The 14,111-nt window shown below is 47.0% G+C and overlaps 2 protein-coding genes across 6 annotated transcripts in view; one reads left to right on the top strand and one right to left on the bottom strand.

The window, feature by feature from the left end:
* Positions 1-14,111, top strand: part of Rsph14 (radial spoke head 14 homolog) — a 78,859-nt gene that overhangs the window by 3,875 nt on the left and 60,873 nt on the right. For all 4 annotated transcript variants that reach the window (XM_069994403.1, XM_069994405.1, XM_069994407.1 and 1 more), the window contains one exon: positions 3,851-3,969. In XM_069994403.1, coding sequence (XP_069850504.1) covers positions 3,851-3,969 — 119 coding nt within the window. The remainder of the gene's footprint in view (positions 1-3,850; positions 3,970-14,111) is intronic.
* Positions 11,273-14,111, bottom strand: part of Gnaz (G protein subunit alpha z) — a 51,539-nt gene continuing 48,700 nt past the window's right edge. For both annotated transcript variants that reach the window (XM_069994402.1, XM_069994401.1), the window contains one exon: positions 11,273-13,253. In XM_069994402.1, coding sequence (XP_069850503.1) covers positions 12,909-13,253 — 345 coding nt within the window. In that variant the 3' untranslated portion in view covers positions 11,273-12,908. The remainder of the gene's footprint in view (positions 13,254-14,111) is intronic.

Raw genomic sequence — 14,111 nt, 5'->3', positions numbered from 1 at the left:
ATGTGTGTGGTGTGATGTGATGTGATGTGATGTGATGTGTGTGTGTGTGTGTGTGTGTGTGTGTGTGTGTGTGTGTGTGAGCTCACCTGTGCACATGCACACGTGCTGGTACTGGGGTTTGAACTCAATGCCTGGGTGCTGTCCTTTAGCTTTTTCTCTTGAGTCACAGTGCCACTTTTGACTTTTTTTTTGGTGGTTCATTGGAGATATGAGTCTCATGGATTTTCCTGTCTGAGCTGGCTTTGAACTGCAATCTTTCGTACTCAGCCCCTGAGTACCAAATGCCCCACTTGGAAGCTGCATCCACTTGGATGGATGTCTTTGAATGACCTTGAGTACCAGTACTGAGCCTTTGTCTATAGCACTGGTCTTTGGTGGGACTTCTATTTGGTTAGAACATGCCTCTCTATGGGGTGTTTTGGTTGCATCTGTGAGTGCCTAACAGGACCTTCTGTTCCACATTAATTTTTATGGTAGCTCTTAATTCTTGGCTTCCCACATATGATGGGAAGGAAGGTCAGATTCCACACCTGAAACAGTTTTGCCTTTTTAAAGCTTTTTGTGGGGAGCCAAGTTCTATGTTCTAGATTGTCCCACAGGGCCTGTGGCTTTGGCTCCTGTCTCTATGTGGGCGTTAAAATATCAGCATTAAAGCACACATTTGGTCTGGGCTGGTAGCCTCGTGTCTTTCTCTGATACTGAGATTATTTGGGTTTCTGACCTGGAAATACACCTTTGCCTGTATAAAGCTTTACATTTTATACTTAAAACCTTTTTCTTCTAGGCTGGGTGACAGTAATTCACACCTACAATCTTAGCTCCTCAGGAGGCTGAGACTTAGAAGATTATGATTTGAAGCCAGCTCCAGCAGAAAAAAAAGTCTGAGATTCCAAGTGCAACTAAACAGAAAAATGCCAGACTGGAGGCAAATAGCAGAGTCCCTGCTGTGAGCAAGCACAAAGCCCTGAGTTAAACACACACACACACACACACACACACACACACACACACACACACACACACACACACACACACAGAGTTTTCACCTAGTACTTGGTTAGGAGTTGGGTTGGCAACCTTGGGGAATTTTCTTATATCAGCTGAGTCTATGTTGCTTACCAGAGGTCATTCATTTTATTTTGTATTAAAAGTAGAACTTCCCTCCTCCCACTCACCCAAAAAGCCAGGTGCCAGTGGCTCACACATGTAATCCTAGCTACTTAGGGGGCTGAGATCTGAGGATTGTGGTTCAAAGCCAGCCCAGGCAAAAAAAGTCTATGAGACTCTTATCTCCAATTAACCACCAGAAAACCAGAAGTGGTGCTGTGGCTCAAGTGGTAGAGCCTAGCCTTGAGCTGAAGAGTTGAGGGACAGCGCCCGGGCTTGGAGTTCAAAACCCATGACCCCCACACACACACAAAAAGTAGAACCCTGCTTATACCCTTCAAAGCCCTGCCCCAGTCTCCTGTATAAAGAAGACATTGCCCAGTATTCCCAGGCTCTGAAAGAAGGAAGGGCAACTCCAAGGGCAAGGTGCTGACTAGTTTTGCGCTTGGTAGGTGTAAACCACAGGCAACTATTGAGACAGGCTTCACATCATGTCACCAGTGCTGGGATGTCCCAAGAAACCAGTCACTGGATCCTGCTCTCAAGCTCTCTCATACCCAGGGAGTCCTCCTTGGTACCTGCTACAATCTGATCCTGCATGCAGCCCTGGAATGAAGTAGTATGAATAGGGGGTATGCACATGGGTCTAGGGTGACACAATGCCATGGTTATAATGCACCTTCATTCACATACTTGGCATCAAGTAGGGAAAGAGCAGTGCTGTGGACACACAATGGTTACAGGCTTTTGTTTTGTTGGTCATGAGGCTTGAAGTCAGCCTGAGAGTTGTTCCTGGGCTTTTTCACTCAAGGCTAGTGCTCTACCACTTTGAGCCACAGTGCCACTTTCTGTTTTCTGGTAGTTCATTGAAGATAAGAGTCTCATAGACTTTCCTGCCTGGGCTGGCTTCAAACCATAATCCTAAAATCTCAGCCTTCTGAGTAGTAAGGATTATAGGTGTGAGCCATTGTTGCCATTTTTTTTTGTTGAACTAGGGATTGAACCCAGGGTCTCTCTCAATTGCTAGGCAGTGATCTAGCATGTGTTTTTGAGATAGGGTCTTGCTAACTTTTTCTGTTCTGACCTCAAACCCACAAGCTTCCTGACATATCTCCTGAGTAGCTGAGATTATAAACTTGTACTGTGTGTGTGTGTGTGTGTGTGTGTGTGTGTGTGTGTGTGTGTGTGTGTGTGTGTGTGTGTGTGCCAGTCCTGGGACTTGAATTTAGTGCCTGGGTAATGTCTCTGACCTTTTGTATACAAGGCTAGCCCTCTACCACTTGAGCCTCAGCTCCACTTACTCACAGACTTTCCTGTCTGGGCTGGCTTTGAACTGAATAGCTAGGATTACGGGCACAAACTACCAGTGCCAGGCTCTTTTTTTTTTTTTTAAAGAGATGGGGGCTTGACAAATGTAACCTGAGAAGCCCTCTTCCCAGATGCAATGGACTCAGCTTACTTAAAAGAAACAAAGCTGGGTACTGTGGCTTATGTGTATAATTCTAGCATATATCAGGAGGATCATGATTCAAGGTCATGATTCAAAACTAAGGGATACTCCAAATCAAAAGATAAACTGAGCTGGGTACAGTGGCTCATGTCTGTAATCCTAGCAACTTGGGAAGTAGATATTGAGAGGATCATGGTTTGAGGCCAGTCCAGCCAAAAGTTTATGAGACAACCTGCCAGCTAATAAAAATGCTGAGCTCCCCGGTATGAACCTTTCATCTCACTGTCTGCCTGGGCTCTGAACCTCATATCTTGAGGTTCCCCCAGATGCTGGATTAGAATGATGATCCTCCAGGGGACGGCCTCTGGGTAGCTGAGGGGCATTCAATAGTGGACAAAAGAGGAGACAGGGGACAAGATCAAGCTAGGAGCCTGGATTTTTTTACACCCCAAAGTGGATACCTTTGCAGCTGTGGCACTGTCTCTAACTTCATCAGTAATAAAATTACAAATGAGCCAGACACCAATGGCTCACACCAGTAATACCAGTTACTTCAGGAGTTAAAGCCAGCCCAAGCAGAATAGTTTCCTAGTAGCACTGGCGCACACACACACACACACACACACACACACACACACACACACACACACACACACACATCAATTGACTTTTGAGTCTTCAACACTTGGAGTTGGGAAAATTCAAATTTTTCCTGTTAATAAAACTCTTCTCATCTAATTGGCATATCTAATATTTAATTAGCTTCTATACAATCATAGTAAGCATAAAAGGCGTCCATAGGTCCCAAGTTAGGCATTTGGTCTCTGGAAGCTCACAACTCAGCTAGAAGAAGACCAGAGATGTAGGAGGGCTGTAGGTTGGGCCTGCCAGCTCTCTTCCTTGGAGCTATAAAGAGATGGTGAGCACAGTCAAGCAATGTGGGTTATGAGCTTCTGTTTTTGTTTTTTGCTTGTTTTCATTCTAATTGTACAGACTTTGGGACTGACTGAGGCTCAGGATGGCAAAAACAAGAAGCCAAGGGCACAGAGGACCCAAGTCTGCATCACAGTTAGAAGGGGGACAATGCTGTGTGAGCATGAGTCTCACCATCACACCAATCACATTGCTCTGCTCAGATGCAGACTTGGGAGTCTGGCACATGGTGTCTCCCTCTGGTCTTCACTGGCTTCACTTGGTATAGATTCTGGCAGGGCCACTGGCCTGTTCTGTTCTTCCTTGGTCCCCTCCAGGAATGGCTTTAGTTATACCCCAAATACATCTTCCTTTCTCTAGAATCGGCTTTTTAGAGCATGACATCATCTTTGCCCTGTCCTACCTGCTGAATGACCCCAACAACCTCTGCCGGGAGAACATGCACCTTGCCTTCAAGCACCTGTCTCAACTGCCCGCAGGTAGGCTCGTGCCTCACACGTGGGTCTGGGGGGCCCCAGCTCCATATCAAGGCCGCTGCTTATCTCAGACCATAGCATTTCTTGGTTTGTTTGTCTTTAAGCTAATATAGTGGTTCACACCTGTAGTCCCAGCTACTTGGGAGGCCAAGGTTAGGATCCCTTGAGCCCTGGGAGTTTGAGATCAGCCTGGGCAGCACAGCTAGGCCAACAGTAGCAACAACAACCACAAGGAAGTTATCTTTTCATTAAGGTATCATGCAGGTATTTGAAAAAACTGAGATATAGCTCAGATGTAAGGTCTACATAGCACATAGCGTGAACAGAGTCCTGAGTTCATCCCCAGCATCTGCACCTCCCCAATAAACCTTCAAATAAATGGACATTTGGTTGAATTATAATTAATGAGCTGGGCGCTGGTGGCTCACACCCGTAATTCCAGCTACTCAGGAGTTTGAGATCTGAGGATCGCAGTTCTAAGCCATCGCAGGCAGGTAGTCCATGAGACTCCTATCTCCAATTAACCACCAGAAAACCAGAAGTGGCGCTGTGGCTTAAAGTGGTAGAGTGCTAGCCTTGAACAAAAAAAGCTCAGAGCAGTGTCCAAGCACCAAGTTCAAGCCCTAAGACCACCACCACCACCACCAAAAAATTATATACTCACACACACATGCCAAGAAACATACAGTATACACAGCCCTTCATATGCCATAGATTAATTCATATTTTTTTTGTAGTACTGAGGACTGAACTCAGGCCTTGCCCTTGCTAGGCCGGCACTACCATTTGAGCCATACCTCTACCACCTTTTTATCTTGGTTATTTCTGAGGTAAGATCTTGTTCTATTTCCCAGGCCAGCTTGGACTGATCCTCATACTTGTGTTTCCTTGTGTCACTGGAGATGACAGGTGTTTGCCATTACACCTAGCCATTGTGCTTCCCCAGCAGCTGGGATGACCACGTTTATGCAACCATGCACAGTCATTGGTTGAGATGAGGTCTTGTAAACATTTATGCCGGGAATGGCCTTAAACCTTGATCCTCTGATCTCTCCCTCTTGAATAGCTAGGATTACAGAACTAAGCTACCATATCCATCTGCTCTGCTTTTGTTTTTCTTTTTCTTTTTTTAAATGGTGCTAGTGATGGATCCCAATGCCTCACATGTTAATCATGTGTTCTTCTACTGAGTCATAACCTAGCCTAGACTTTATCTCTTTTTCAACTTCACATGGTAACATACCATCAGTAATACTTTCTTTTATTTATTTTTGTTTGGTCATTGGCTTCAACTCAGGGCTTGGGTGCTGTCCCTGCGTTCTTTTGCCCAAGGCCAGTACTCTAACACTTTAAGCCATAGCTCCACTTCTGGTTTTTTGGTAGTTAATTGGAGATAAGAGTCTCACAGGGACTTTTCTGCTCTAGCTGGCTTTGAAATTCAATCTTCAGATCTAAGCCTCCTGAGTAGCTAGGATTATAGGCTTGAGCCACTAGCCCTGCTTAGTCTGTAATACTTTCTCTACTTAGTGGTTTGTTTCTGAGATTCATGTATGTTATGTATTACTAATGTGTGCCAAGTTGTGCTGAAGTTTGGCATTTGCATTATGTGAGTATGCTACAGTTCATCCATCCTGTGTCACCAGGCACTTGAATTGTGTCTCCTTAGGGTTACCAATAAGCATAATGGCTAGAAAACAGTCTTACTACCTCTATTTTGAGATGTATCTAGGGATAGAATGCTGGCAGGGTATAAATTCGTTTAATGTCAGAAGATGTTGCCAGATGTTTTTCTAAAATAGTTACACCAGTTTTCACTTCCACCAGCAGTGTATGAGAATCACAAGTACTTTACTTACTCAGAAATCCACTATCTTTTCTAGAGTCTTATTTTTGAGATTTTGGTGGGTATTACTATCTTATTTTAGTTTTAATATTTATTTCCCTAACTAAAGGAGAGACCCTTTAGTTTTTATGTTTTGAGACAGGCTCTTGCAATATTGACCAGATGGGTCCTGACCTCCAAGCCATCCTCTTACCTTAACCTCAAAAGTAGCTAGACCTCCAGACATATGTCCTCATGCTTAGTTGCAGAGGCCTTGAAACACTGTCTTTTGTAAAGTGACATAGTATGGTGCTGGTTTTTTTTTTGATTGTTGTTGTTTTTCTGGTCCTGGGCCTTGAACTCTGGGCCTGGGCGTTTTCCCTAAGCTCCTTTGCTCAAGGCTAGCTCTCTACTACTTGAACCACAGCACCACTTTTGGCTTTTTCTGTGATTAATTGGAGATAGGAGACTCAAAGACTTTCTTGCCCAGGCTGGCTTTGAGCTGTGATCCTCAGATCTCCATCTTCTGAGTAACTAGGATTACAAGCATGAGCCACTGGCACCTGGTATATGGTGCTTTTTTAAAATTAATTTTTAAATTGTTATTATAAAGGTGATATACAGAGGAGTTACTGTTTTAAGTTGGGTAATGAGTGCATTTCTTTTTGGAGAGTGTCATCCCTTACTTTGCTCTCTCTCAATTTTCCCCTTCCATCCCCACCCACAAGTTCTAAAGTTCATTTTCAACATAGTGTCTACCAAATACCACTACTGCAGGCTTGGAGGGTTTTTTTATTTGTTTGTTTGTTTTTGTCAGTCCTGGGGCTTGAACTCCGGGCCTGGGCATTGTCCCTGAGCAGTTCAGCTCAAGGCTAGTGCTCTACCACTGGAGCCACAGCAACACTTCAGTTGTTCCTGAGCTCTTCAGCTCAAGGCTAGCGCTCTACCACTTGAGTCAGAATGCCACTTCTAGTTTTCTGGTGGTTTATTGGAGATAAGAGCCTCACAGACTTTCCTGCCCAGGCTGGCTTTGAACCATGATCCTTGGATCTCAGCCTCCTGAGTAGCTAGGATTACAGGCATGAGCCACTAGCACCTGGCTGGTTTTTTTTTTTTTTGAATAAAGAAGGCCAGATCGGGGCTGGGAAGGTGGCTCAGTGGTAGAGCGCTTGCCTTGCATGCATGAGGCCCTGGGTTTGACTCCTCAGCACCACATAAGCAGAAAAAGCCAGAAGTGGTGGCTCAAGTGCTGGAGTGCTAGCCTTGAGCTGAAGAGCTGAGGGCAGCACCCAGGCCCAGAGTTCAGGCCCCATGACCACCACCACAACCACCATCATCACCACCACCACCAACAAAAAGAAGGCCAGTTCCACAGGCAATATTGCGTGCACACTCACTGAGGGCACCTTCCCCTTTGGCATGAATTTTCCTTAAATGACTGGACTTGACAACCGGGGAGTCTAGAATAATAACTACCTGCTAAAAGGGCAACCTTTATGTCAGCTGACATCCCCTCATTGCCTGAGGGCAGTAAACTTTGTGTGTGTGTGTGTGTGTGTGTGTGTGTGTGTGTGTGTGTGTTTGAAAGAGAGAGAGAGAGAGAGAGAGAGAGAGAGAGAGAGAGAGAGAGAGAGAGATCACTGTAACCCCAGGCATCATAGTTAGTCTCTAGGAGTGGGACCCTGCATAGTTTGGCTGATTCTTGTGTGTACTTCCAAAGCCACTGGAGTAGAATATGTCTCCATGAAGGATCAGCACCAGGGCCTAACTAAACAAATGGCTTGGGCTCACTGTGTAAGAACCCAAAGTGCAAGCCAGAGTCTGGTTCCATCATTTTTGAGGTGTGGAGAGAGGAGACCTCCTGCTCTCATCCAAGACTGTTATACTGATAGTAATGAACCCTGGGCACAATCAGCCAGCCTTATCAGATTGTAAAGTTCAATCCTATCCCATAATTGCTTGAGATCTGTATCATTTTCACATACTTCCTTCCTGTTTTCCCTCAAGCCATCAAAAATGTGGTGACTATATCTTCAATGTTTGTCTATGTTATCACAGATGTAAATTACATGGAGACTATATGTATACAACATCTTGCTTTGTGTATTTTAAAACTGTGTGAGTGGATCTTGCTATATGTAAGTAAAAAAGGATGAAGTAATATTATAATAATTTTGAGATATATCCTTGTGAAGTCACAGAGCTCTATGTCATTTATTTCCTCTGCTGCGTTATCTTTGGGCACTTGTGTCCATGTTGGTTGTTTCTGCCCCTGGGCTGCGGAAGGAATGAGCAGATTCCTGGTACATGTGAAAGATGGTACCAAGAGTTCTGTTGGGGAGGGTGCCACTAGGCCTTGGGAAATTCTTGCTCACCTGACATTAACTCCTCTCAGTCTCTGTCCCCCTCCCCAAGTTGGGAAGATCACACTACACACACTGGTGTGTAGCAGTGCTACTGTCATATTTTCTACCAAGATAGGAGTTTTTCTTTGTCACATTTCACTTTGAAGTTACCTTGAATGGAGTTATGTCTGTTCCTAGCCCTTGCCAACCTATGCTGCCTGAACTCTGCTATTTTTAAAAATTGTACTGGGGCTTGAATTAAGGCCTCATATTTTCACTTGACTTTTTCATTCAAAGCTGGGACTTTACTGCTTGAACCCATTGGTAGAGCCATTTAATGTGAAACAAGAGTATTACAGCGTTTTCTGCCTGGGCTGGCTTTGAACTAAAATTACAGGCATGAGCCACCAATGCCTAGTGCTGCCTGGATTCTAAAAACTCTAGGTTATTTGTGTTCTGGCAAATATCTTTCATCTCCCTGCAGTTTTCAGGAATCCACATACATGAAGAACAGGGGCCTGTGGTGCCCAACCTCAAAAACCTCGCTAGAGGACCCTAGTCACATGGTGTACTAGGTGCTACTCACAATCTGTAGGTTCCCAGAAGGGAAACCTGGTGCAATCTGGTGAGAATGCACAGCAATGGATGGGGCTGAGAGCATGGCTGGACAGATGGACAGAAGGGAGGCAGTGTGGCAGACACCCTAGTAAGTTCTTTCAGAGGAGACTCTGAGACCTGTAATTCAGGTTGGCCAGCACAGCTGTGCCTCAGGTAGCATCCTTGCTGAGATTCTAGGTGGTGGTGGTGGGGAGGTCTGAGGTTCTTTTTCAGTGACCATCTTATCAGAGTGTGATATGCAGCCTGGATTTTGTTACCTGTGTGGTGTAGCTTGGACAATCTGGATGCAGGGCTCAGCCAGCTTGCAGCATAGCCTTGTTTTCTGTCAACAGACATACCAGAAGGTCATTTACTGTGGCATTCTTGGTGACTGGCAGAACAACCAACAGGTGGCCAGTACTCAACCAATATTGCAGGTTTTATGTCGTATTTTAGAGATCATTTGTTTCCTTGCTACAGTTCACTCACCCAATTACCCATGGATTCAACAAATGTGTGGATCCTTGCCATATTCCAGTCACTATGCCCCAGTTTCCTTTCCTGTAACATGGGATTTCTGTGGGAGAATGTTTGGAAGGTCTTTCTTCTGAATCCTTGCCCCAGATAATTCACTGCATGAGTTCCTCAAATAACCAGAAGAGGGCGCTCTAGGATTGAGGCTCATTCTGGCAGGTCTCTCACCCATTCCTTCAAGACAGCTCATGCTCCAAGATGGTGCCCTGCTAGGAGAGGGGAAACCAGGATAGTAGAGACAATTGCCATGCAGAGGCTCTTAGTCATCCAGGCTCTCAGTGCTTACCCAGGGTTTCTCTCTGGTTCCTGTTCCCTAATCCTTGCCTCTCCCCCTCCCTCTCCCCCCCCCCCCCCCCCGCCCCACCTCTGTTTCTGTAAATCCCATGACGGTCTCACTTAGTGGCTAAGGGGAAAGAAGCCAAATGTTGATATGGAAAATACTTGCTCTGTATTTTAGAGTGCAATTGAACCTACCTCTAGGGCTCCCTGAAAGTATCTCACTACCAGCCCCGGAGGGACCCCCTGGGACTTGTGAGTCTGGCCTCACTCATCCACCTGCCAGCTTTCATGCCAGGCTTTGAGATTGTAGCCCAGAATTGGCAGAAGTATGGTAGAACCTTCTGTTCCTAACCCTATGTGTACAGCCTGGACTTGGGTCAGGCCCTCAGGATGGAGGCACACACATTTCCTAAACCAGAGGAGAGTACCAGCCTGGAAAGACAAGGAGATTCTACCTGAGGAAACTGGAGGTGGGAGTCAGGCTTAAGTAGGGGTAGAGGATGGTGCCTTCAGTGTGTGTGTGTGTGTGTGTGTGGGACTGGCAAAGGATATTTAAAGCAGAGATAACAAGAGGGGACATGGGGGATGGGAAGAGCCAGTAGGGAGACCCAACATTGGGGATTGGAGAGTCTAGGGTCTTCCATAATGATGGAGCCCTCATGAGGCTCTGGGAACAAGAGGAAGCCCCTGTTCCTTGAACACACCAAGAAGGAAGGTAGAATACTACTTTCTCTGTAACTGAGTATTTTTAGGTTAAAGATGCTCACGGTGAAAGCCCTGCTCATTTTCACAGTTGGTATTAAAAGCACAAAATAAGCCTCAGTGATTTCCAGTCACATGTTATTTCATCTTAAATCAGAGTGCCTTTGGGTTCTTGCCATTTAGTGATGTGGGAAGGTGTGAAGGAAATCCTCCCTGGCCAGAACCAGGTCTGTGTGTGTCTGAGTACGTGTATCTACACAGAGGTGTCTGTGTTTGTGTCCACGTGCACATGTGTCTGTCACTCTCCACTCAGGTTCTGCTTCTGGGGAAGAGGCTGCAGGGTAGCTCTGGGCTCTGAGCTCTCTCCCTGCATTCCTGTCCCATCCAGGTACAGGGCAGGACAGAGCCCCAGGCCTCCAGAAGTACTACACCCCTCCTCTAGGGGGAAGTACATTTCTTTGGTTTGGGAAAATAAATCCCTGACCAATTGCTTCATGACCTAAAGGGACCCAATGCTGGGTACCTTTCCTCATTGGTAAAGAGTCACCTCACACTGATGAGCTGCAGCGGCACATGGACACACCTCCTTGCCTTCTAATCACTGTTTTCACTCTACCCCAAGATGCTGCTTACCACACAAGCAGGCTTTGGGTCCCTGGGAACACCTCCTTTGCAGCACCCTGCAGGGGCTGCCTTATAGTGAGATGGCTCCTTCCCAACAAGGTGTCCCTCTGTGGTGAGGGGAGGACTCAGCCCTCCATAGAGATGGCTGTGGGAAGATGGCTGTGGGAGCAGTAGGCCATCACCACCCCCTAACCTCTGGTAGGTCTCTCTCTTTTGCTTCTTTCATCCTCCTAAGGTTACTCTTGGCATTCATTTCAAAGTGACATTCATTTCAAATGTGTGGAGATGTGGAGGGAGGAAGAAGAGGAGCCTGAGAATGGAAGGTATCCCCAGTGGTCCGCCCCGCCCCCATGACACCAAGTGTAGCACACACCAGTCACACACACAGTACACTGAAGCAAGATTTGGCTTCATTCAGGGTATTTTATTTTCTTAAAGTAGACAATCTTTGACTTTCATCTGGTCACCAGCTCCTCTTTTCCCTCTGTGTATCTCTTCAAGTCCTTGGCTGTGATTCTGCTCACTGCCCTTGGACACATGGGTACTGAACAAGGGGAGAGGAGCTCTGGCAAGGGCTCTGGTGGGAACCTCCCTTTCTCAGCAGCAGGGGGATGGGAGGTGTATTTACATGGGGCCCTGGGCCAAGGTCCTTTCAAGGCCAGTGTCCAAGGGCCCTGGGACAGGATGGGAAGGCCCAGAGTACATGGTCCCAGCAGGGCCTCCCTCAGGCCATAACACTGACTAGGCCTTCACAGGAGTAGCAGCTCCCAGCCTGTGGATGGCTGGGGGCAGGCAGGGACCGGGGAAGAGGGGTGGGGAAGCGCCATCTCTCGCCTCCCCTTCCTTCATTCAGCAAAGCCACAAATAATTTACGCTTTAAATACCAAGACATTTAGCTATTGTTCATTCGCTCCTAGGTGAAGAACCTTTCTTTAAATACGTCACATTTATTTTTCTTAAATAAAAACAAAGCAGGAAACTGCACCAATAACAAGAGGACACTGCAGAGGCTTATATACAAGTGTCCCACAAGGTGGCACAGGACGGCCATTCACCCCATAATTCTTTGGAGCAGAGGGACAGAATCATCCAGATAACAACTTTTATACTCCGCAAGCCAGACACAAAAAGGACCACCTGAAAAAAAATTATATTCTGAAAATCTGCATTTAAAAAAGAATACTCAATTGCATTGGAAATTTCTGTAGTTCTGTGAACTACCACAAGATTTGGCAAAAAAAAAAAAAAGATGTTAGAGAAGAAAAACTAGGTTTTGGTTTATAAAACATCAGACTAGTAGAAGAAAAGCTGGAAAGCCAGCTGGCCTAGTTTGAAGGAATATGTGCCACTCATTTGCTTGTGTGGATTTTTGCTGCATATTTTGAAGCTGTTTAAAACCAGTTGGGAGTGGCTGGAGATCTGGTTAGTGCTGTTAACCTGGCCCCTTAGGTCCCAGGTCTGAGACAAACACTGTGCAGAGAGGCTATGGTGTCAGATGTGGCCAAGCAGGGAAGGGACACATCCCTGCTCTGGTCCTCACTACTGCTCAGTGGCAAGGTCCCCAGTCCAGCACTTGGGTGGTGAGCTGGCCTTCTTCTGAGTGATGGGCACCACTGGCTCAACTTAGCCCGGACCCTGCCGCCTTTCCCCAGAAGTCCAACGCGGACCCCATGCAGACTGGGGCCAATTCAAGAAGGCAGAGTGAAGGGACAGAATGGCCTTGGAGTGAACTTGTGACAGTAGCTTCATATGTCCTCAAGAGACCTCAATGCTTTGGAGAACTTTGACATCTCCAGATGTGTGTGTGTGTGTGTGTGTGTGTGTGTGCGCGCCTGTGTGGCTACCTACCTAGCAATCTATCCATATATATTTGTTTGCAGAAACCTGAGGCCAAGGAGGCCAAGGCCAAGGGACGGGGGGGGGGGATGACATTCTTCAGGCCCCCCGATTTTCTGCCCTTGAGTTGGGCCTCTCTAGCACGAGTCGGGGTATAACACCCCGTGGGTTTCACCACAGGCAAGCCAGACAGGCCTGGCTCCTCAGCATAAGCCAATGTACTTGAGATTGTTCTGTATTATGACGTCTGTCACAGCGTCAAAGACAAACTGGATGTTACTGGTGTCGGTGGCGCAGGTGAAGTGCGAGTAGATTTCCTTGGTCTCCTTGTTGCGGTTCAGATCCTCAAACTGCCGCTGGACGTACACGGCGGCCTCCTCATACGTGTTCTGGCCCTTGTACTCCGGGAAGCAGACTGTGAGCGGGATGCGCCGGATCTTCTCCGCCAGCAGGTCCTTCTTGTTCAGGAAGAGGATGAGTGAGGTGTTGATGAACCAGTTGTTGTTGCAGATGGAGTCAAAAAGGCGCAGGCTCTCTGCCATTCGACTCTGGGTGGAGGTGGAGAAAAGTGCTTGGCATGAGTCAGGGGATGCAGCAAACAGAAGCCCTGAAGCCCTGCCAGGAGCAAGGCTCCCTTAGCAGGGTCTGCCAGCCCAATGCTGGCCCCTGAGAAAGCATCCTCTTCCACCAGGAGCCCCTTCCTCTATCAGGTCAAATCCGTTTATCCATCTTCCTTAGAAACAGCTGATGCTGCCTACCTCACTGAGAGCCTTCTATGTGATTGGAAGGGGCTTTCTTCCCTTTGGGGCCCCTCCTCAAGCGGAGATGATCACTGGTGTGGCCTCAGGGCTGTGGCAGTGCCCAGCACAGTCCCTTCATACCCTTACCCATGTCTCCAATCTGTCCCCAGCCCAGCCCAGCCCAGCTCGGCCCTGTATTGAAGCCTGTCTTCCATGGGAGCTGCTGTCAGATCACGGGAAGTCTAGGTTTCACATGGTACTTTGAGACTATGATCCTACCATATGGCACCTTTGAGGGGCAGCATGTACTTCCTTTCATAACCCGAATATCCAGTTTCCAGGAGCTGGGAGTAAAGCACCAGCCCTATGCCAGCTTCTTCTCCCTGCCCTCCCTGGTGGCCTGGATAGGGCAGGCTCAGCATACGCAGAGAGGGGTGGGGCAGCACCCAGGGGACAGCTGTACCAAGTCACAGAGCAGTCCCTCGTACTTTACCTTTCTTACTTTTTCTTGGCAGTACTGGGGTCTGAATTCAGGGCCTCATGCTTGCGATGCAGGCAGCCACTGAGCTACACCACTACTCATGTCTGTGTTTGGTAAGTTTTGATATAGTCAGAGCTGGTCTAGATGGTGATACTACTTGTGCTTCCCCGAATTTCTGGGATGAC

Source organism: Dipodomys merriami, unplaced genomic scaffold (assembly GCF_024711535.1).
Source record: "Dipodomys merriami isolate MVZ:Mamm:240054 unplaced genomic scaffold, mDipMer1.0.p SCAF_45, whole genome shotgun sequence".
Classification (NCBI taxonomy): Eukaryota; Metazoa; Chordata; class Mammalia; order Rodentia; family Heteromyidae; genus Dipodomys; species Dipodomys merriami.
Note: the sequence above shows the minus strand (reverse complement) of the source record. Positions and strands in the feature narration are given on the sequence as shown.